Here is a 24,786-nt window from a genome sequence, read left to right as displayed (position 1 = left end):
GGGATCTTCAGGGCTCAACCACTGGGGATCAGATAGAGATGGCGAAGGAGAGCAGGGCTTCCAGCAACCAGTCTCCAATCTTGGCAGACCATGTTCCTGCTTGCAGCAGTGCCAGAGCAGAGATCTCAGCCAGCAGTTCTGCCCATCTGCAGAGCCGAGCCAGTGGCTGATCCCAATCTAAAATAATTCTGATTTAATGGATGTGGGTCATCCATTAACATAATAAAAGCCATATATGACAAGCCCACAGCTAACATCATACTCAGTGGTGACAGATTGAAAGCTTCTCCTCTAAGATCAGGAACAAGACAAGGGTGTCCACTCACCAGTCCCACCACTCATGTTCAACATAGTACTGGAAGTCCTACTCAGAGTAATCAGGCAAGAAAAAGAAATAAAAGGAATCCAAATCAGAAAGGAAGAAGTGGGAATTCCCTGGCAGTCCAGTGGTTAGGACTCCACGCTTCTACTACAGGTGGCAGGGGTTCGATCCCTGGTGGGAGAACTAAGATCCCACATGTGGCTCAGCAGGGCCCAAAAATAAAATAAATAAATAAAAGTGTGCCAGTCCATGATGTAAAGGGAAGACTATATATTCTCTTCCAAATGTGGACCCTGCCTATTTCCTTTATTGTAGTCATTAGCTGATGTCATTGGCAGTGAACATACCAAGTAAGCTTTTCCAGGATGAGCCTGTAGACTTGGAAATAAATCTTCCAAAACAAAAAGTCCAACTTCTAACTGTTTCTGTTTGTACCCACACATCCACCAACACACTTCATTTTTTCAAATATTTTTTTAACCAAGCAAGTCAAATTCATACTCCCTTCTGTCCCGTTACCAATAGCAAATCATTTAGATTTCTACCTCTCCTTTTGGCCTATTTTCTTTCTCTTCTCAATTTACAAAAACAAAACAAAACAAAAACAACTTTTTTTGTCACCAGTCATTACTACATTGCCCACTTTCCCTTTTCTGTCCGCTGGCTCGTTTTTCCTGTCCTCTTCCTGAACAACAGAAATTTTAAAAAGTGAACTGTGGGTAATCTATAATTGAAGTTTTAAGGTCAGTATATTAAAACTGGATATGAATAGATCCAATAGATCATTTATTTCTTTATAAATCTGAATACAGATGTATTTAGTATTCATTATAAAGTGTTTTAAGGAGTAATGTAAAATTTTTTCTCAGGAAACTTATTTTGGAAGGCTGCATACTTGTTTTATGCCAATATCACATTATGATATGACAATAAATATGAGCTACTATAAACTCTTTTCTACTGGATTCATTGACATGAGTCTAACAGGAAATCCAGAGCTCCAGCTTCAATCAATTCCAGTATCAAATGTCTGATTATCATATGCTCTACTTAATGAGTAACTAGCTAGAGGGTAAGATGTCAGCTTGATGCAGCATGATATGTACAAACCAGACCACTGCATTTTCTACTTTTAACACAGTTAAAGAGTAACAAATATGTTTTAAAAGTCCATGGAAAAATACCACATAGCTAGGAGAATTGAAAAACTAAACGCTTCTAATTACAGGTTAAGTTACTCTCAAGGGTCTGGGCCTGATTTTTCCTTAGGATCTCTCTACCAGTTATCTATCTATCTATCTATCTATATCTATCTAGGCGGACTCTCAACCACTGCGCCACCAGAGAAGCCCAGTATCTATATCATTTAAGCCATGATTGTCTAGTGTGAGGACAAAACCAAACAGATTCAAGCATATCCATGATTTTTATTATGCTCTTCCTCAGAATTAATCAAGATTTGAGGCCCAGTTCTACCACTCAAGAGCTACATGATATTTAGAATGCTTTTCAGTCTCAGTTTTCCTATTTCCTACAAAATAGAGATAATAACCTACTTCACAGGGCTGTTGTAGGAATTAAATGAGAGAACCTGTATGAAATATCTATTTCAGTGCCTAGAATCTAGTGAATTTCCTTTGAACCTCTCCCCATCTCTAAACATTCTTACTATTGCAAGCCAGTAGGGATGTATATGGGAGCATCCCTTTCATTCCTTAACAGCAATGAGTTGAATGAGTATCTTTCTGTTTATAAGTGTTCTTGCAAAATATATTGTTTTGTGTGAAGGTAATTTTCATTTCTATAAATAGTATTATATATCTCATTCTAGTTTTATTCTATTTCCATTTTGGCTTCAGCTTGGAGGAGCTCTTTAATTCTTGTTACTGTGATTTGGGAAAAGCATAAAATCTGTTAAATATTAGTCCTTCACAGCTCCTTTTCAAAGGCAAATTCAAAAGCAAGATTTTCTAAGTCAGGTATGTCCAAACTTGCTGGGAACAACTTTATCTGAAGAGATGAGATATACATGCAAGACAAAGACATGATTGTAAGGGTGCAGACTTTTTTTAATCATAGGTCTTTTTTGGGTTTTTTGGTGGAGGTGGGAAGGTGGGGTGGATGCCCCAGGTGCACAGGGTTGAGTTAATCATATTCTCCACTTCATGGCCCATTATCATCATTGGTCTGTGCACGGCCTCGCCCTTATTTTATTTATTTCCTTTAACCCCTATTCCTCATGCCTTTCTCCTTCATCCCTCATAGGCAACCATGGCAATGAGTTGAACAGATATCTTTTTGGCTGTTAAGTGTACTTACAAAATATATTGTTTTGTGTAAAGATAATTGTAATTTACTTAAATAGTATTTTGCTATATATTTTATTTCTTTTTTTCACTCTACACTATGCTTTTAAGTTCATCTATACTGCCATGTGTAAATCTGCTTAGCTATTTCTGATTATTGCCTTGTTCTATGGTGTGGAACCACCACACCTAGCCCCTGTCCCAGTAATGGACACTCGAGGGAGCATCCCACCACCTACCGCTACAAATAATGCTGAAATTAAAATTCTTAAATGAGTTCCCACATTTACCTATGTGAAATTTCCTTGGCACACATATCTGGGAGCAGAGTTATATATTAATGTATATAATATATAATTTTATATATTATACTTGATAAAACGTTAATTTTATCAAGTACTGCTAGATTACACCTGTCTACTGGTACCAGCTGTCCCTGAGAGTTCCTGTAACTCCAAATTTGGCATGATATAGCTTTCTAAGAAATAGAAACTGATATCTTGTCGTTTTAATTTGAATTTCTCTGATTATTGATGCATTTAAGCATTTCTTAATTTGCTTATTGGAGTTCCCTGCATTGTAAGTTAGGCAAATTCATGTTCATATCCTTTGCACATTTTCTTATTAGAATTGTTGTCCTAGTCTCCAGAGCATTATCTGTTATGGAAACTTGTCAAATGGTTCATGCCATGGAAACATAAGGGTCATTTTTAATTAAAATACCATGATCCCTCTAGTAAGCCAAATATGCACAAAATAATGCTTCCCAGCTTTAAATTGAGGAATTTGGGTTGCTAGAGGCGAAAAAGAGGACAAAATTAAAGAAACATCATTCAAAATTTCATTCCTCATAGTAAAAACAGCTGTAAGTTATGGTATTAGTACGATGATTGTACTAAGAGCCATATCAGTAAAATTGATACTTTCCTCTTAGAAAGCATTTAGCAAAATTTATTTATCAAATAACACTATTGAATTTTGAATATCTGGAATATAGCTGTGGAAGGCAATTACTATCACATACCCAGTTTAGAAGCTACTTCACTCTACGGTTGCTTAAAAGCACTGAAATTATGAGTCACCTCGTAACTCTATATATTTTATACAGGCAGTAGATACGCACTTGATGGCTTTATGTATTTAACACTGAAACCTCATGCTACAGGGGGAGAGTTTATGATTGATAATTATTTTGTGAACCTGTGATGTGAAATGGAAAAGGTGTGGTGGATTTAGTAATGATGGAGTACCAGCTATGTTAGAGCAAGGGATGTGCTGCTATGCAAATAAAAGAACCGGTGTCTAAACACAGATCCATAGCTCAGCGGGTAATCTACATATACCTCTGGGTCTTCACTCAGCATTGAAGAAAATAGTGAATTATGCCAATGATTAAGGACAGCTAATAAATACTTTAAGTTTGCAATGAGAAGAAATATTTCATTTATTTATTTTTAACATCTTTATTGGAGTATAATTGCTTTACAATGGTGTGTTAATTTCTGCTTTATAACAAAGTGAATCAACTATACATATATCCCCACATCTCTTCCGTCTTGCGTCTCCCTCCCTCCCCCAGCCCTCTAGGTGGTGACAAAGCACCGAGCTGTTTTCCCTGTGCTATGTGGCTGCTTCCCACTAGCCATCGATTTTTACATTTGGTAGTGTATATATGTCCATGCCACTCTCTCACTTTGTCCCAGCTTACCCTTCCCCCTCCCCGTATCTTCAAGTCCACTCTCTAGTAAGTCTGCATCTTTATTCCCGTCCTGCCCCTATGTTTTTCATGACCTTTTTTTTTGACTGCGTTGGGCCTTCGTTGCTGCGCGCAGGCTTTCTCTAGTTGCGGCGAGTGGGGGTTACTCTTCGTTGTGGTGTGCGGGCTTCTCATTGCGGTGGCTTCTCTTGTTGCGGAGCACAGGCTCTAGGCGCACAGGCTTCAGTAGTTGTGGCACGAGGACTCAGTAGCTGTGACTCACGAGCTCTAGAGCACGGGCTCAGTAGTCAGTTCAAGTTATCCATGATCAAACCGGTCAGAGATTATTATTAATAATTTTAATATGCTTTATTTTTTTAATTAATTTTATTTATTTATTTTTGGTTGCGCTGGGTCTTCATTGCTGCATGCAGGCTTTCTCTAGTTGAGAAGATGTATCACGATTCAGAGGTTCTTAAAATTATTCGTGTTTTTCTTTGTTTTTTGTTTTGGTTTGGTTTTTTAATAAATTTATTTATTTATTTTTGGCTGCGCTGGGTCTTCATTGCTGCATGCAGGCTTTCTCTAGTTGGCGGCGAGCGGGGGCTACTCTTGCGGTGCGCGGGCTTCTCATTGCTATGGGTTCTCTTGCTGTGGAGCGTGGGCTCTAAGCACGTGGGCTTCAGTAGTTGTGGCTAGCGGGTTCTAGAGCGCAGGCTCAGTAGTTGTGGTACACGGGCTTAGTTGCTCCATGGCATGTGGGATCTTCCCGGACCAGGAAGCAAACCTGTGTCTCCTCCATTGGCAGGCGGATTCTTAACCACTGCACCACCAGGGAAGTCCCTATGCTTTATTTTTTAATGCTAATAGATTTTAAGGCTAAATTTGGTGATTTGCATATGCTCTAAAAATCCATTAAATGGTCTGTGGACATCAAAAGTTAGAAAAACACAGTTTGATGGTAAGCTATGATGAGAGAGTGTTTTACTCTGTGCCTCTGGGTAGCACTGATTTACAACTAGCATCCAAGGTTTCAGACAGGAATCAAAAGGAGAGACTCTTTCTCTCCCTAGGTATGAGTCACGGAAACGGGTATTATTACTATACTGTACTGTCTATTTTTTTAAACAAGAAAACTGTAATTTGGGTAAGTAAAATGAGCAGAGTCATATAGATTGTACACACGAGAAGCAGACCTAACTCAGGTTTCCTCACCCCTAATTCAGACTCTGCTTTACACCATTCCTTCTCAGAATTGGAGCCTTTAGGGTACATTTGGTATAGTACAATGCTTTCGTTATTTAAACCATCAACTTAAAGGAATACTCTCCTGGAACTCTAATTGGATTGATGACTACTAACTAACTGAACTTCTGACATCACAACTAGGTGCTAGTTGTTCAGCTTTCATTGCGAAACTTCCTGCTATCCTGCAAAATTTTCTTCTTCCTACTTCCTTGAAAGAGCATTCGATGCAGCTCAAAGCAGTGCATGTTTGGGTCCAGAGCTCTCTCTACTCTAATGGCACACTATTCCCCAGACTATGTGCAAAGCACCAATTTCTCTCCCTACCCCACAACTTGCCTCCCCTCCCCCACTTCACTTTCAGACCTGGACATAAGGAAGCAACTGAACGCTTTTCTTATACTTCTTTTTAAGCCTTAAACCAACATTGCACTTTGTAGTTGGGCTGAAGGTTCATATTCATGCTATTTGCCAGTCTCTAAAAATGAGTAAAGCCATTTCCACTAGATGGCTGTCTTTACCAAGAACTGTAAGAGCCATGCCAGCTTGTAGCAATTTGCAAATTTTAAAGCCTACCTTTTACAGAAAAGTATATATATATGCAGCCATTTAGTAGACTTACTAATACAAAGCTTTTATCTATGATTCCATTTTTTTTAGACACCACTTTGAAAAAAGTCAATAAATGTTAAAAACGTAATGTGCTTTTAAAAAATAGAGAAATTATTTTTGTTTCTGGTTAAATTTTTTCTCCTTTTAATTGAACTCATAGTATTGTATAAATTTAAGGTGTACAACATGTTAATTTGTTATATTTATATATTGTAATATGATTGGCATTGTAGCAATAATTAACACCTCTATCACATTACATAATTATCATTTCTTTTTAGTGGTTGGATCAATTAAGTTCTAGTCTCTTATCAAGTTTGTTGATTATAATACAATATTGTTGTCTATATTCACTAGACTATGCTAATGCACAAATTTCTAGGACTTATTTACTACTCATTGCAAGTTTGTAGCCTTAAACAACAACTGAAAATTTTCTTAAAGAAATAAGGAATTTTACCCAAAAGAAAGACTGAAAGACATATATAAAAATTATCTCTTTGTAATTGTTGTTCACATTCTCAGATCGAAAAGTACTTGTTGGGAGGGTGGGAGGGAGGGAGACGCAAGAGGGAAGAGATATGGGAACATATATATACGTATAACTGATTCACTTTGTTATAAAGCAGAAGCTAACACACCATTGTAAAGCAATTATACTCCAATAAAGATGTAAAAAAAAATTTTTTTAAAGTACTTGTTGATTATAAAAATTAAGTGTTTGATATTTGGGAGAAAAGATTGGCTACTGATATTTATAGTTGACATTAGTGTTGCATTTTTTCCTCAGGTGATAAAGATACCTTTAAGTTAAAACATAATCCATTGAGTAGAATTTATCATATGCTGCAATTTCTACTCTGATCATCAATGAGATTGTTTCTTCCCCCTCACATGCTTTGTTATTTATTAGTATTTGATAATTTGTTATTTGATTAGTAGAAAAACTGAGCACCTTGAAAACTTCTTATTGAAGTATAACATAACTAAAGAAAAGTGCACAAATTGTAAGCGTACAGCTCGATAAATCTTCACAAAGTGAAATGAATATAAATGTTTTTGTGCAATTGTAGATTTTATCTTTTTAGATTCTGTTTTCTGTTTGTTTGGTTACACCCAAGTAATCAGCGCCTAGATCAAGACTTAGAGTACTAAGAGTGCTACAGCCACCCAGAAGCCCATTATTCTCCCCCCTGGTTACCTGCTCAAGATGGTAACCATAACCCTGGCTTCTAATGCTATTAGACTTTTGCCTGTTTTTGAAACTTATATGAATCTTAATTCTTTTGCTTTCCATTGTGTTTGTGGGTCTCATCCGTGTTGTTTTCACTGCTGTGGAATACAACTTTTTATTCATTCTATTATTAATGGACACATGTGTTTTCTAGTTTGGAACTATCATGAATAGTGCTTCTATGAAGTTCTGGAACCGAAATGCATATGCATTTCTTGGGGTGGGGATATACCTAGAAGTGAGATTGCTGGGTCATGGGATTTGCATATGTTCAGCTTTGGTAGACATTGCCAGTTTTCTGAAATGGTTGTAAGCATCTACAATCTCACCAGCAGGGTATAAAAGTTCCAATGCTCTAGTTCTTCCCCAGCATTTGGTAGCCAGTCCTTTTATATTGTAGCCATTCTGATAAGTAAGCGTGATATCTCATTGTGGTTTTAAATTGCATTTCCTACTGAAATTGTTTATATGCTTACGGGTTAAGAACATTACAATCTTTTGTTCATTTTTCTATAGTTTTTTATATCCTTTTTATAATTAATGTGTAGGAGTTGTTTATATATCTGAGGTTTGTCAAATCGGTGGTCAGATATAAATATATTGTAACCATCTCTTCCCACTCTGGGGCTTGATTTTTACTCTATAGTGGTATCTTTGATGAACAAAATCCAATTTATCATTTTTTTAAAAGATTTATATTTATTTATTTTTGGCTACGTTGGGTCTTTGTTGTGACATGCAGGCTTCTCATTGTGGTGGCTTCCCTTGTTGCGGAGCACGGGCTCTAGGCACATGGGCTTCAGTAGTTGCAGCACACAGTCTCAGTAGTTGTGGCTCACGGGCTCTAGAGCACAGGCTTAGTAGTTGTGGCGCATGGGCTTTGTTGTTCAGCAGCATGCGGGATCTTCCCAGACCAGGGATTGAACCCGTGTCCCCTGCACTGGCAGGCGGATTCTTAACCACTGTGCCACCAAGGAAGTCCCTATCATTTTTTTTCTTTATGGTTAGCACATTCTTTGAGTCCTTTTTTTTTTTTGTGGTACGCGGGCCTCTCACTGTTTTGGCCTGTCCCGTTGCGGATCACAGGCTCCGGAAACGCAGGCTCAATGGCCATGGCTCCCGGGCCCAGCCACTCCACGGCATGTGGGATCTTCCTGGACCAGGGCACAAACCCGTGTCCTCTGCATTGGCAGGTGAACTCTCAACCACTGCGCCACCAGGGAAGCCCCTAGTTACCAGTTTTTGATTTCTAACTGAATTCACTATGGTCAAAGAACACATTCTGTATTATTGCAAACCTTTGATATTTTTATGACACATGCTCTATGATCCAGCATATGGTCAATTTTGATAAATGTTCCACATGCATTTGAAATGAATGTGTATTATGTTGTTGTGTGTAGTGTTCTATGTAGGTCAGTTGTTTTGTTAATCACGTTGTTCAAATCTTTATACTTAATGATATTTTGTCTGCTTGTTCTAACAGGTGTTGAGAGATCCACATTAGTGTTTCACTGTGACTGTGGCTTTCCCTATTTCGCCTTTTAGTTCTGTCAAATTTTTGCTTCATGTACTTAGAAGCTATCTTATTGAGTGTATGTAAATCTAAAATTGTTATATCTTCCTGAAGGATTCATGTCTTTAAAATTATTAAATATTTCTCTTTACTCTTAGTAATATTTCTTGCTGTAACATTTTCTTGTCTAATATTGATATAGCTACATCAGTTTTTATTTCATTAATTCTTTTAGATTCACATTTTCTGTGTTCTTATATCAAGGTATGTTTCTTCTAAGCAGCATATAATAGGATTCTGTTTTCTAACCAATATGACAATCTTTTCATTGAAATATTTAGTTCATTTACATTTAATGTAACTAAATGTACACTTAATGTAATGTAATGATTAATGCATAATATTATAATATGTTTACTATCTATCTTATTACTTGTTTTGCATCTCACCCAGATGGTTTTTATCTTTCATTTCTTATCTTCTTTTGGTTTAGTTAAATAATGCTACATTATTATTATTAAATAATGCTATATTTTCCATCTATTATTTATTTATACTTTTTAAGCTATTCTTTTAGTGGTTAGCCTAAATACTATAATTTATTACCACATGTACTAATTTCCTAAGGCTGCCATAACTAAGTACTACAAGCTAGATGGCTTAAAACAACAGAAATGTATTCTGTCATAGTTCTGGAGGCTAGAAGTCCAAAACTCAAGATGTCAGAAGAGTTGGTTCTTTCTGAGGGCTCTGAGAGAGAACTATTCCATGCCTCTCTTCTAGATTCTGGTGATAGCCAGCAATCCTTGGCATTCCTTGGTTTGTAGATGCATCGTTACAATCTCTGCCTACATCTTCGTATGACATTCTTCCTATGTCTCTGTGTTGTCACGTGGCTGTTTTCTTATAAGAACACCATACTGGAGTATGACCTTATCTCTACTTCACTAATAATTCTCCAGTGACCCTGTTTTCAAATAAGATCATTCTGAGTATCTGGGGTCAGCATTTCACATATCTTTTTGGAGGAACACAATTTAACCCACCACACAGTCTAAAATTAATGATTACTTTTATTACTTCCCTGACAATGCTAAGACTTTAGAACACTTTAATTCCGTGTACCATTTCCTGCCTGCTGTGTTATTGTTATCGTGGATTTAATTCCACATATTTTAAAGTTGCAAAGAACATTACTGTTGTTTTATACACTCAGAATCCATTCATGTTTATCTATGTATTTATTCATATATTTAGCTTTTTCACTACCCTTCACTTTTTTTCCACATTTTCTTTTTCTATCTTGGAGCATTTTCTTTCTCTTTTTCTCCTAGTCTGCTGGGACTCCAGTTATGTTATGTTAGACCTGTTTGCTATGTCCTATCTGTCACTGGTGAAATTCTCTTTTTCTTAATCTAGTTCTTCCTTCTTTTTCTCTATTTTCTTGAATATATTTACCATAATTATATTAAAAATTTTACAGATATCTATAATTCTGAATCACCTGTCTGGTTTTTCCCTTATGTTTTTGGTTATTGTGTCCTATTTCTTGGCATGCCTAGTACTCTTTAGTTGACAGTCAGATATTGTGTTGAAAAGTTGTAGAAATTCTGGATGAGGAGGGAATCTCTAGAGAGGATTCACCATTTCATCTGCTAGGTAGGTAGAGTTAGGGCTGGTCACCTTAATCCAATCACAGACTGAGCTAACTCGAGGTTATGCTGCAGTTTTACTAAAGTTTTTTCTACCTCTTCATCACTCCCACCCTAGAGCATAGCCTGCAAAGTTCCAACTAAAAGCCTGACTGGTTCCCCAGGGCCTTTCTCCGATGGCTTGTCTTGAACTCTAATACTTGACTGCTAAGTAGCCTGGGACAGCCAGAAACCCCACTCTGCTTTTCAGAAACTTTCTGCCTCCTATATTATACAGCTTCAGAATTCAGCAAAATGCTTTTAAAAAAAAAAAACCTGACCAGTTGAGTTCATTTTTCTACCCCTCCAGGCTCTAATTTATGTTGCTTTAGACCCACAGGATTACCAGATGCTCTGATAGTTTTTCTGCCTTCCAGCAGCTGTCCTTTGCCCAAGACTTTTATTGCATGTTCAGCCACATTCCTTGAGCCCAGAATTGTGAAATACCCTTTGGAAAAACGCCTGCAGAATGTTAGTTCAGCTCTCCGTGGTTTTCTCCTCTCCAGAATCTTGACCGCTCAAGTTCTAAGTTGTTTATCAGCTTTCCAATACCCATAAAGAGATTTTATTTGTTTTTGTTGTTGTTTTATCCAACTTCTCTCTAGTTATTCTGAAAGGATGCATTTTTCTGACATAAGTTACTCCACCATGCTAAAAGTAGAAGTCGCAACCACAGTTTTAGAGCTTCCCCTTCAGTGAAGCTATTGATTTTGCTTAAGGAAGTTAGAATGCTGAATAAGAGAATTTCTCTCTTTTTTTTAATCAGGTATATGATGATCTCTAAATACTAACTGTATAGTAATTAGTGCGCCTTTTGACAAAATGTGGATTTAAATTAATTAAGAGAACTTGCCATTTGACTATTTTGTCAAGAAACAAATGAGAAAAATAAATATACACAATAAAAACAAACATGCAATTAATAAAGGACATTGAAAATAAATTTTGTTCAAGATTGAAGCAAAAAGAGAATGTGGTAAGGTTTTCATAGGAATAGAAATGCTCTTATTAAGTAAACATATGCTGCGCTAACCTAATAAAGTAATTTGCAATTTTAAAAGATGGAAGCAAAATGTTAATTTTATTTCATTTATTTCATATTGGTATAGGTAAACTAAAATATTTACAAAATAAAAATAGAATCCTTTCAAAAAGTGTTATACCTTAGTAAACTATTAGCAGAGCCTTCTTTTTTACCTCAGATGTATAGAATTGAATTGATAATATTAATTTCATGGCAGGCAAGCTATCATTATCCATTCAAGTTAAGACCCATTAACATTTTTTAAAATGTAGTATTTATTATCTTTTTCCTTTATTTCTGTCCCCAGTCTCCAATTCCATGTTCTTCCTACATCCCATCATAAGGTCTCTTTCTTATGTATTATATACTGTATGTCCTTCCAATCTACCTTTCAATACATGTATTTGTCCTTGAAAATATGTGGTATTATTTTGTGTATTTCTTAATTTACATACATGAAACTATTCTATCAATTGCATTCTTTTTCAATTTTTGTACAATCTTGTTTATGAGGTCTTATTTACGTTGCTGTATGAAAATCCAGTTCATTTCTTCTGATCATTGCATCATATTCAATCATATGCTTATATATTTTCCTTATCCATTCCTTTATTAAGGACATGTAAGTTGTCTCCAACTCTTGACTACCTAAGCAACTGCAGTGAGCATCCTGTGCATGTCTACTTGTGCATCAGGTAAAAACTCTTGAGAGGAATTGCTACATCATAGCATGTACACATAAATTTTATTAAACGTTGAGAGACTGCTCTCCAGAACGGCAGCACTATATCATTCAACCATAAATGGTTTCCCAGTTTCCCCACCCTCTCCTAATATTATCTAATGATCTAATGAGTATAAGGTAGTCTCTCATCTTAATTCACATTGGAAATATGTCAGTCTTTCCCCCAATTAATCAATAAAAGCAATTCTAATTAGAATTCCAGAATTTTTGAGGTACTCAAACTTTTTCTAATATTTATGTAGAAAAATTAATTCCACAAATAGAAAAGTCAATTTTATAGAAGAAGAGCAAAGAGGAGGAAACCTAACCTACAAGATATGAAAGTATATTACAGAGTTATAATAATAAAAACATATGCTTCTATTGCAGGAACAGGCAAATAGACCATTGAAACAGAATTGAAATTCAAAAATAGAACACGGATATATGGGAATTTTTTAAATAATAAGAACAGCAACAATAATAATGTGGAAGACAATATTGTCACAATTCTTCCTTTCTTTTTGGCCCCTGCCATAGTTTCACTATGGACAGATATCCTTACCCCACTGTTTTGGGGCTTGGCCATAGGACTTGCTTTGGTCAATGGAATGTGAGTGAATGTGACATGAGCAGAGGCTTTACATGTGTTTCGTGGCTTGTCTTCTCTTGCATATCTGCCACCTGCCATGAAACACACACACACACACACACGATACACATATCACAGAAAGAGGTAATACAAATAGCAATCGCCAATACTTACTGTAGACTTTTTATCCCAGGTACTATCCTAAGTACTTTAGTTGTAATAACACAATTAATCTGCCCAGTCACCTCATGGGGTAAGTAATGTTATTATCATCATTTTACAGATGAGGCAACTGAAACATAGAACTTGCACAAGATTATAGAATGAAATGGGAATTCTAGGTAATACCATAATACAATGGGGAAAATGGATTATTTAATGGATGCTGTAAGGAAAATAGTTTATCCTACTAATTTTGATAATAATTTCACATCATTTTGGGGGGGGGTTGGCTGCATTGGGTCTTCGTTGCTGCGTGCAGGCTTTCTCTAGTTGCAATGAGTGGGGGCTACTCTTCATTGCGGTGCACAGACTTCTCATTGCGGTGGCTTCTCTTATTGTGGAGCATGGGCTCTAGGCGCGTGGGCTTCTCATCGTGGTGGCTTCTCTTGTTGCGGCACGCAGGCTCCAGGACGTGCGGGCTTCATTAGTTGTGGCCTGCGGGCTCAGTAGCTGTGGCTCATGGGCTCTAGAGCACAGGCTCAGTAGTTGTGGTGGACGGGTTTAGTTGCTTCGTGGCATGTGGGATCTTCCCGGACCAGAGCTCGAACCCATGTCTCCTGCATTGGCAGACGGACTCTTAACCACTGTGCCACCAGGGAAACCCCCACATCAATTTTTAAAAAGGTAAATTTGATATGGATCAAAGGCCTAAGTGTGAAATGCTAAGAGAATGAAGGATATATCTCTATGATCTTTGAGAATGGAAAAACTTGTTTAAAAAGACCCAAAAAGCACAAATCTTAAGGTAAAAATTAAAGGATCTGACTACGTTAAATTAAAGGATTTTTTTTTCAACAAAGAAAACCATAGAGAAAGTTAAACAGCCAGGGATTGCATTTGCAGAAGACATTTGTAATGTCGACAACAACAGGTTTTAATCAACTAGGCCAGTGGTCAGCAAGCCTTTCCTGTGAAAATCCAGATACTCAATATTTTAGGCTTTGGGAACCAGAATGTCTGTTGCAACTACTCAATTCTGCTGTTATAGCACAAAAGCAACCATGGACAAGATGTAAATGAGTGGGCATGACTGTGCCCCAGTAAAAACTGAACAAGTCCCATATGTTATCAACAGTGCAAGAGGGTTCTGGTTTCTCCATATCATCCCCACATCTGACTTCCTATTTTTGTCATTATGATAGATATAAAGTGGTAAGTCTTTGTTGTTTTAAATTTTCTAGTAACCACATTTAAAAAGTTAAAAGGAACAGAGGGAATTAATTTTAATAATACATGTTATTTAACCTAATATACCCAAAATATTTTCATTTAACATGTAATACTAATGAGATATATTTATGTATGTGTATTTTAGGCTCATGGCACAGAACTAGCTAGGGCAACCTTAGAAGAAATTCATTGGAAAGTCAGAACTTCTGTTACCCTGGATCCCTGAATGACCATGTGGAAAAAAACCTTTCCTCCCCACAGCCCAATCACATAGACTTTATGGTATAAGAAATAAATTTCTGTTGTATTAAGCCACCGAAATTTTGGTAGTTTTGTATTACCTTAATTAATACAGAAATTAGAACCTTGAAGTTGAGTGTTGTAAAAGAAAATCTAAATTGTGTGGCATTGGCTTAATGGTGGATAGGCAGTGAGGAAAATATTATGATTTGTGGGGTAGTGTTGGAAATGGATATAGAGACCCATATATGCAATGGCAAAATATATGGTAAACTGTTATCAGAGATAACTTGAAAGACAGACCAGGTATTTACCAGGTCCATAGCTTAGGGGAAGACATTGTGAAAACAAAAAGTTAACTGTGTGTTATGGTTGTTACTGATTGTATTTAGCAAGATATTAGAAAACAAGATAATCTCAGGTAAGAATTAGCTAATTTCAAGCAGAAATGAAAGGGAATAAAGAGAATCCAGAACGTGAGGCCTAGGAGGGTCACAAAAGCTAAACAGAAGGAAATAGCATTGAGAAAACTCTTGTGCAATCAAGGACCATTAAGACTTAGCCAGGTAGCAAAGAATAAATTAAGAGGTTGGCCCTCCTTCTCAAGCCTTATGGACTTAATGTAGCTATCATTATAGTAAGAGAAAGAAGCGTGGCATCAAGGAAGCAAAAATTAAATTAGGATTGAGGATTGTGTTTGTGAAAGAATTTAACTGTGGTTACAGGCACCAGGAATTGACTAGATGCAAACTGATCAGAAACCTAATAAGTTTTTGAAGGAATTATCTGGCCAAAACCAAAAACAGAGTCAAAAACAGAGTCTACTAAAGAAGCATTGACTCTCCTGGTCTTCAAAATTCAGGTCTTCAAATCTGCATAGCTGCAAGCAGACTAAGAAAACTCTGCTGTCCCCAAGAAGGGTTTACTCCCCAGCTACCTCTTCAGCTGTGGCCAGGAAGGAAAATGGACAAGGAAGAATATCCAGGAGGGTTAACTCAAGGACCGTGAGAAACAGTGGACAAGGGAACTCCTCAACAGGAACAGGATCAGTATCTAATCAAAAATTACCCCACACCCAAGGGTAGGAGGTATTCACAATGCAAGTCCCAGAGGATTTCATAATTATTATGAACCCCTGACTGCTCTCTCCCATCTTTTCCTTTTCCAAATAAGAATTTTTAATTGTAGCTATTCTAGCCCTGTCCCATTAATATATTGGATGTGTGGGAGTAGGGATGAGAAGAGGTACAAATAACTTATCTCTTTAGTTCATAGGTGCCTTGACCACCTATGATGGAAAGAATTGCGTATCACCAGGAAATTCTGGAACTTGAGTTGCATGCAGTGACTGAAGGAGAGTTTGGGTAGTCTCTCTTAAGATGTGGTGTAAACTATGTGGGAAGAAGCATGAAGCAGATATCGGTTGCCAGAAGAGTGAACTATGGCAGAGACTGGCCACCCACTCAACAGACCTAATTCCTTTTTCTCCTGGACCCTCAACTACACCATATTTTCCAGCCTCCCTTTTGGTTAGGAGCAACTGTGCGACTTTAAGCCTGTGGAACGTGAGTAGAGTGATATATGCCATTTCCAGTCTTGGCCTATAAAAATCTCCCATGCAGTCCTCTACTCTCTCTCTTTCTTTCTGCATATGTTGGTTGGCTATCAACATATAGAACCACGGCAAAAGATGGCAGAGCCTCCACCAGTCTAGGCGCTGAATGATTCTATGGAGCATGCCCCACCACCAGCTGGACTTCATATGTGTGAGAAATTTCCATTATGTAAAGCCACTGAGATTTTAAGGCTTATCTATTACAGCAGTTAGCTTTATTTTAATTGATATATGAATCCACCTTAACCCATAAATACCTTTTTTTAAAACTTTTTTACCTGAAGGGAATATGTACCAAAATTGCTTATGGTAGTGAGAGTTGGAATTAACTTGGGTTTTCATCACTAAAAAAGATGGGGAGGTAAAATGAAGCATCTGGAAGCAATGTACTAGATGAACATACAGTAAGATATATAAATCTGAAGAAGATAATATTGGGAAAAACAGCAAGGAGCACAACTATAGACGGCAATAGCATAGTATCATCAATGTAACTGATGGAAAACTGAAAAGAACTACAGCTTAGTGCCACTGATATAAATGAAAAACACATAAATACACAAAACAGTATTATATATTTTTCAATAATAGTTCATAATCAAGGAATATACACCAAACGTATCAGGGTAGAAGAATGGATCTAGGGATCAGTTGAAAGGGAAAAAAATAAAATAAAAGAGATTGCTGCCAAAACAGATGATGATAAAGTGCCACCATCTTAGCTTGGACTACTATAACACCATAGAAGGTGTGGCTTTAACAGCAAACTTTTATTTCTCACAGTTCTGGAGAACCTGCTGCCGTATCCTCACGTGGTAGAGAGAGAGATCATGTCTCTTATGTCTCTTCTAAGGGCACTAATCCCATTATGAGGACCCCACTCTCAAGAACTAATTAACTCCCAAAGGCCCCCACATCCAAAAATCCAACAGACTGGAGATTAGGGTTTCAACCTGTGAATTTAGGGGGGACACGAACATTCAGTCCATAGCAGCCATGAATTACAGAATATGATTAACTCAGTTTTCTATACCTATATGTGGTAGATGCTGCAATGTGCCACCCAGAAATGGGTGGACTCATTCCCCCGGCCACTGGAAGTACTTCAGGAAGACAGCCCTCTGTTCTCAGCCCTCTTTGGGGATTACTTTGCCTAAATAAGACTGGCCCAAGATCATACCTCCCTAGAAGGGTAGTTCCTATTCAATGACTGATCAACGTAGGAGGTGTAAGTGTCTGTTCCTCATGCCCAAATTTGGGACAATTTTAAGGACCATCTGAGATCCAGAGTTTGTCATCAGGTTAGTTGATTGGAACTGTATCTCAGTTCAACTTCTCCCTCTACCCAATCCTGCTTCCTTCTCCTCCCTTCCACAAGTATTGATCCCAAGACCATTCCTTAATAAACATCCTGCACACTAGTCTCCATCTCAGAGTCAGCTTCCCAAAGAACGCAAGCTGTGACACGAACGTTAATGTGTGTGTGTGTGTGTGTGTGTGTGTGTGTGTGTTGACTTTTGTTAGCATATTTTTCCTTTTGCTGACCTCTATTTTTCAAACTTTCAACAACAAACATTTTGTGAAAAGAAAAAACAAATTTTTTTTTAAAAATGAGAATGCATTTCTGTCAGCTTTAGTCATAACAAAACATGCCAAATTTTCTGTCATGAACATAAAATAGCTGAAAGTACCATAGAAACTGAACAGCCAAAATACTTTCACTATTTATCTAGGGAAATGCAAAGGGCTATGAAAGATGAATAGTAAATAGGCATATAATCTGTTTCCATTAGGCAGCAAGTTAAACACCAAGGCAAAGCTTTTCCACTAAATCATTTTGCTGTTTCTGTCTCCTTCCCAAGCTCCTACAACATAACCCTTGAGCAGAGGTCAGTTGGTAACCCTTTTCATTCCCTCACAAGTTGTACATTTAGTCCATTTGCCCACTTTGCCATGCTCTTGTGAGCTTTCAGTTCTTTGAGCACTTATATTTGACAAGCATTTCTCACAAGTGTCAGTGGTCCTGTGTATTCATTTCCTACGGCTGCTGAACTGAGTGCTGCAAACTGAGTGGCCTATAATAACAGAAATTTATTCCCTCAAAATTTGCAAGCTGAAAGTCTGAAATCAAGGTGTTGGCAGGGCCATGCTTTCTCTGAAACACTCTATGGAGGATACTTCTTGCCTCCTCTAGCTACTAGTGGTTGCCAGTAATCCTCAAATTACCTTTTTCCATATGTTTCTGTGTCTGTGTGTCTTTGTCTTTTCTTGTAAGGACTCCAGTGATTGTATTTAGATCCCATCCTAATCCAATACGACTTCAACTTAATTACATTAGAAAAGACCCTATTTCCAAATAAGGTCACATTCTGAGGTTCAAACTGGACATGATTTTAGAGGGGACACTATCAACTCAGTACAGTCTGCCATCCGCCTCCCCCAAAACTCGCATCCATCCCATGTGCAAAATACATTCACCCCATCCCAAAGTCCCCTGAAGTCTTAACCCATTGCAGCATTAAATCTAATTCCAAAGTATTGTCAACTTAAAAAAAATTCCAAATCTTGTCATCTAAATCATCTAAATAAGGTATGGGTGAAACTCTGGGTATGGTTCATCATGGGGCAAAATTCTTCTCTGTCCACAGACCTGTGAAACTAGAAAACAAACTGTCTGCTTCCAAAATACAGGACAGCCATGGGATAGACATTGCCATTCCTAAACTGGAAAAAGAAAAAAAAAGGAGTAAAGAGATTACCTTTCTAAAACAGTTCACCACCCAGAAAGACAAATTCTATTAGGCTTCAAGGCTTAAGAGTAATCCTGTGTGGCTTGATGCTCCATCCTCTCAGCCCTCCTAGGTGGAAGCCCCACCCTCTCTGGCCTCTGCCTTCATGGCTCTGCCCTCAAGGGTATTCATTTCATCCTGTCTCTGTCCCCTTCCATCCGGGCTGGCAGTGTTTCTGTTGGTGTAAAATTCTCCAAAACCTTGTCAATCTTCTGTGGATGTCAAGAGAAACCACACCATCAGACGCAAGCGTTCCTGGGTAAACTTGTCTATTGCTGGCTGCTGCTGAGATGGTTAATTGGAGCCATAAATGACACACACCTGACCTCTATAGCAAAGAGTTGTCCACTCACACCCTTGGCCCTGTTTCCAGAGTATGCTATCTGGGTAGGCTAAGAATTTTCCAATTCATCATTTGCAGGTTCCGTTTTCCTTAACCGTTTATTTCTCAATTGATCTCTTCTCTTATTTTACTGTAAGTGACAAGGAGAAACCAGTCTGCACCTTCCACCTGTTGCTTGGAAATCTATCCAAATTCATCTCTTATAAATTCTATTTTTACCCAATAGTAGAACATAATTCAGCCAAGTTTGCTGCTGCTTTATAACAAGGATTACCTTTCCTATAGTGTTCATTAATATGTTCCTCATTTCTATCTGGCACCTCATCAGAAGCATTTTATCATTCATATTTCTGGTAACATTCTGTTAGTGATATTTGTATGCCCTCAGATACAGAAGCTTTCTTTACAGTTTTCTCTTCCTTCTAGACCCTCACCAGAATTATGTTTAACTTCTTTTTCTACCAACCATCTCTTCAAGGCAATCTAGGCTTTTTTCTATTATGCACTTAAAAATTCTTCCAGCCTCTACCCACTATCCAATTCCAAAGCCACTTCCATATTTTTAGGTATTTGTCACAGCAGCACCCCACTTTATAGCATCATAATCTGTTATTAGTTCCCTAGGACTATGATAACAAAGTACCTCAAACTGGGTGTCTTGTAATAATAGAAATTTATTCTCTCACAATTCTGGAGGCTAGCTGTCTGAAATTAAGGAATTAGCAGGGCCGTGCTGTCTCTGAAGGCTCTCTAGGGTAAGATCCTTTCTTGCCTTTTCTAGCTTCTGATGGTTGCCTGCAATCCCTGGCATTCCTTGGCTTGTGTATGCATCAAACCAATCTCCGCCTCCATCCTCACATGGTCACTTTCTGAGATTCTGGGTGGATATGAATTTGGGGGGGACACAATTCAACCTGGTATAGTCTTTTTCTGCAGCTCCTTATTTCTGTTTTAACTCACTATCTCTACGTCCAAGCTGTTCACTTCCCTTTTTTTAATTAACTTATTTATTTATTTATTTATTTATTTTTGGCTGCATTGGGTCTTTGCTGCTGCATGAGGGCTTTTTCTAGTTGCGGTGAGCGGGGGCTACTCTTCGTTGTGGTGCGTGGGCTTCTGGTTGTGGTGGCTTCTCTTGTTGTGGAGCACGGGCTCTAGGCGCACAGGCTTCAGTAGTTGTGGCATGTGGGCTCAGTAGTTGTGGCTTGCGGGCTCTAGAGCGGAGGCTCAGTAGTCATGGCACACGGGCTTAGTTGCTCTGTGGCATGTGGGATCTTCCCAGACCAGGGATCGAACCCGTGTTCCCTGCACTGGCAGGCAGATTCTTAACCACTGCGCCACCAGGGAAGTCCATCACTTCCCTTTTAATGAAGGGAAAAATAAAGATAGGTAAGGGAAAGTATCTTGTTTCCAATTAAGAAAATGACTGTCAGATTCAGTCCCACAGTTGCTTTAGTTATACATATAAACACCTCTGGAGTTATTTTTTGTGTGTTGTATTTGTTTTGAGTATTTTTTTTTTCAAGCACCAGCTGGTTCTACATCACCTTTTTGGATTCTGTTAGCTTATTGTCTATTTAGAAGTTTTACATCTATGTTCATGATTGAAAGTGGTCTGTAATTTTCCTTTCTTGTCCTTACCTGCTTTGGTTTCAAGGTTATAACAGTGTCATAGAATGAGTTAGTGAGTATTTTGTCTTCCTCTAGTATCTGGAAAGAGTTTGAACAAGACTGGAATTATTCTGTGAAAGTTCAGTAGAATTTGCCTAAATAACTCTCTTGATGTTTACTTTGTGGGAAAATTTTAAATTATTGATTGGTTTGACATTAGAAAATCCATAAATAAGATTAACTACATGGACGGATAAAAGAAGAAAATATACCTCAATAGGTGTAGGAAAAAAATCATTTGATAAAATTCAACATCCAATTATGATAAAAATTTAACAGAAAAGGAAGCATTTTATAAAGATTCAACATCCATTCATGACAACAATCATTAGCAAAGTGCAAACAGAAGGAAACCTCTTTCACCTGAAAAAAGTGTAACTACCAAAACACTATGGAAAACAACATCTTAGAAAACATCATTCTTTTTTTTTTTAATCGAAGTATAGTTGATTTACAATATTAGTTTCGGGTGTACAGCAGTGATTCAGATATCTATAACTCTTTTCCATTATAGGTTATTACAAGATATTGAATATAGTTCCTTGTATTACAGTAAATCCTTTTTGTTTATCTGTTTTATACATAGTAGTTTGTATCTGCTAATCACAAACTCCTTATTTGTCACCCCCTCTCCTTTCCCTTTTGGTAACCATAATTTTGTTTTCTATGTCTGTGAGTCTGTTTCTGTTTTGTAAATAAGTTCATTTTTTAGATTCCATATATATAAGTGATATCATATAATATTTGTCTTTATCTGGCTTACTTCACTTAGTATGATAATCTCTAGGTCCATCCATGTTGCTGCAAATGGCAAAATTTCAGTCTTTTTATGGCTAAGTAATATTCCATTTTGTGTGTGTGTGTGTGTGTGTGTGTGTATATATATATATATATATATATATATATATGCCACATCCTCTTTATCCATTCATCTGTAGAGGGATACGTAGGTTGCTTCCATGTCTTGGCTGTTGTAAATAGTGCTGCTATGAATATTGAGGTGCATGTATCTTTTCAAATTAGAGTTTTCATCTTTTCCAGATATATGCCCAGAAGTGGGACTGCAGGATCATATTGTAACTCTATTATCAGAGGAACCTCCGTACTATTTTCCACTGTAGCTCCACCAATTTCTATTCCCACCAACAGTGTGGGAGGGTTCCCTTTTCTCCACATCCTCTCCAACATTTATTATTTATAGACTTTTTGATGATGGCCATTCTGACCGATGTGAGATGACACCTCATTGTAGTTTTGATTTGCATTTTTCTAATAATTAGCAAAGTTGAGCATCTTTTCATGTGCCTGTTGGCCATCTGTATGTCTTCTTTGGAGAAATGTCTATTTAGTTCTGCCCATTTTTTGATTGGGTTGTTTTTTTGATATTGAATTGTCTGAGCTGTTTGTATATTTTGGAAATTAAGCCCTTTTCAGTCGTATCATTCACAAATATTTTCTCCCAGTCTGTGGGTTGTCTTTTCATTTTGTTTATTGTTTCCTTTGCTATGCAAAAGCTTATAACTTTGATTAGATTCCATTTGTTTATTTTTGCTTTTATTTCCTTTGCCTTGGGAGACTAAGAAAATATTGCTACGGTTTATGTCAGAGAATGTCTTGCCTATGTTCTCTTCTAGGTGAAAAGAATTTTTTTTTTTTTTTAGTGGTGGCTTTTTTTTATTATTATTTGGCTGCATCAGGTCTTAGTTGCAGCACGTGGGTTCTTCGTTGAGGTGTGCAGGATCTTTTGTTGCAGCACGCAGGCTTCTCTCTAGTTGTGGCATGTGGGTTTTCTCTCTCTAGTTGCAGCGCGCAGACTCCAGGGCGCGTGGGCTCTGTAGTTTGCGGCACACAGGCTCTTTCGTTGAGGCGCGAGAACTCAGTAGTTGTGGTGCGTGGGCTTAGTTGCCCAACAGCATGTGGAATCTTAGTTCCTCAACCAGGAATCAAACCAGCGTCCCCTGCATTGGAAGGCGGATTCTTACCACTGGGCTACCAGGGAAATCCCCCAAACATCATTCTTAACAGTAAAATGTTAGATGTCCTTTTAAAAACTAGAACAAGGCAAGCATATCCAATATTAATACTTTTACTCAATATTACATTAGCGGTCTTAGCCAACCCAGTAAGGCCTAAGGCCTAGGATGGGAAAAGGAGAAACTTTTTCCAACATTCACATTCACAGATGATTAGACTGTCTAGAGTGACTTCCCTTGCAGTCCAGTGGTTAAGACTTCACCTTCCAGGGCTTCCCTGGTGGCGCAGTGGTTAAGAATCCGCCTGCCAATGCAGGCGACACGGGTTCGAGCCCTGATCCGAGAAGATCCCACGTGCCGTGGAGCAACTAAGACCGTGTGCCACGACTACTGAGCCTGCACTCTAGAGTCCACAAGCACAACTACTGAAGCCCAGGCGCCTGAAGCTCATGCTCCGCAAGGAGAAGGCTGCACACTGCAATGAAGAGTAGCTCCCGCTCTCTGCAACTAGAGAAAGCCCGGGCAAAACAACAAAGACCCAACTCAGCCAAAAATAAATACATAAATAAATTAATTAATTAAAAAAAAAAGACTTCACCTTCCAATGCAGGGGGTGTGGGTTCGATCCCAGGTTGGGGAGCTAAGATCCCACATGCCTTCTGGCCAAAAAACCCCCAAAACATAAAACAGAAGCAATATTGTAACAAGTTCAATAAAAGACTTTAAAAATGGTCCACACCAAAAAAATCTTTATTTAAAGAAACCCAGCTGATCACTACCTTAAGCGTGAGAATTATGTGCTTTTCTTGTTTCATAGCAAAAAAATAAATAAATCGCAACTCATTGAACTTTGTCACCAGTATATCCACACCTCAGCCAAAGCAGCATAATATGGAGTTACGAGTGGTCACTCATTTAGTCCTAAACTAATAACTACGGAAACAGTAATTAATCTAAGCCATGCCTCTCAATTATTAATTTAAAATTGGAACAAACTTTCATGGCTTTCCTAATTTTCTTCAAATAACCTTGGGGCAGCTCATCCAAACTTCCCATCAAGCAACTCATTCATTTCCGAGAAGTGGCCCACAAGAAACAGCAAATTAGCAGTTGCGGGGGGAAGGGAAGAGACAGTGGGGATGGGGGAGGGGGTGTACAAACAAACAAGCGAAACAGAAAAGAAACCCCCAGGAAAAAGGGATTGTGGAAGCTGAAAAAATGGAAATTTTCCACAAAAGAAGTCCAAAATAATATGCAAGATCGGGGAAAAACTTTCAAGAGTTCTTTTCAGTGTAATAATGAAATTCAGATCACGAAATCCATTCTTTAAAAAAGACGATAAGCAGAGTCGCTCGACTTCAGCAAAACCCACCACAAAGATGGCGGTGGGACGAAGCCCCCTCTCCTCCCAAAGCCGGAGGCTCTCGCCTCACATTTCCCACAAACCCCTCCGCGCCGCCCAGCTCGCCGAAACCTGCCCGGCCGTCTACGACCAGTGCGCACGCGCAGCGCGACGTCACGTGCGCTCCCAGGGCTCAGAGGAGCTGGCAGGAGGGGCCTTGCCAGCTTCCGCCTCCGCGTCGCTTCGGAGGTCGAACGGCGCGTTCGCGGTGCCTCCGCCGCCGCCGCGGGCCAGCCGGAGTCGCGAGGCCAAGCGAGGGGCGCGCGGCGGCGCGGCCATGGAACTGCGCCGAGCCCGGTGACAGCAGGGATCCGAGCGGCCCGGGCCCTGAGCGCGTCTCCTGAGGGGGGCCTCGCCCTCCTGCTCGCGGGGCCGGGGCTCCTGCTGCCGTTGCTGGCG

The 24,786-nt window shown here is 38.4% G+C and overlaps 1 protein-coding gene across 1 annotated transcript in view; it reads left to right on the top strand.

Moving 5' to 3' along the window:
• Positions 1-24,786, top strand: part of TNKS2 (tankyrase 2) — a 121,466-nt gene that overhangs the window by 34,739 nt on the left and 61,941 nt on the right. The window contains 3 exon segments of the mRNA XM_024739546.1: positions 24,295-24,626; positions 24,628-24,782; positions 24,784-24,786. The exon segment at positions 24,784-24,786 is cut by the window's right edge and continues 188 nt beyond it. Coding sequence (XP_024595314.1) covers positions 24,295-24,626; positions 24,628-24,782; positions 24,784-24,786 — 490 coding nt within the window.

The sequence above is a fragment of the Neophocaena asiaeorientalis genome, unplaced genomic scaffold, assembly GCF_003031525.2.
Source record: "Neophocaena asiaeorientalis asiaeorientalis breed wild unplaced genomic scaffold, Neophocaena_asiaeorientalis_V1.1 scaffold597, whole genome shotgun sequence".
In the NCBI taxonomy this organism is placed as follows: domain Eukaryota; kingdom Metazoa; phylum Chordata; class Mammalia; order Artiodactyla; family Phocoenidae; genus Neophocaena; species Neophocaena asiaeorientalis.
Note: the sequence above shows the minus strand (reverse complement) of the source record. Positions and strands in the feature narration are given on the sequence as shown.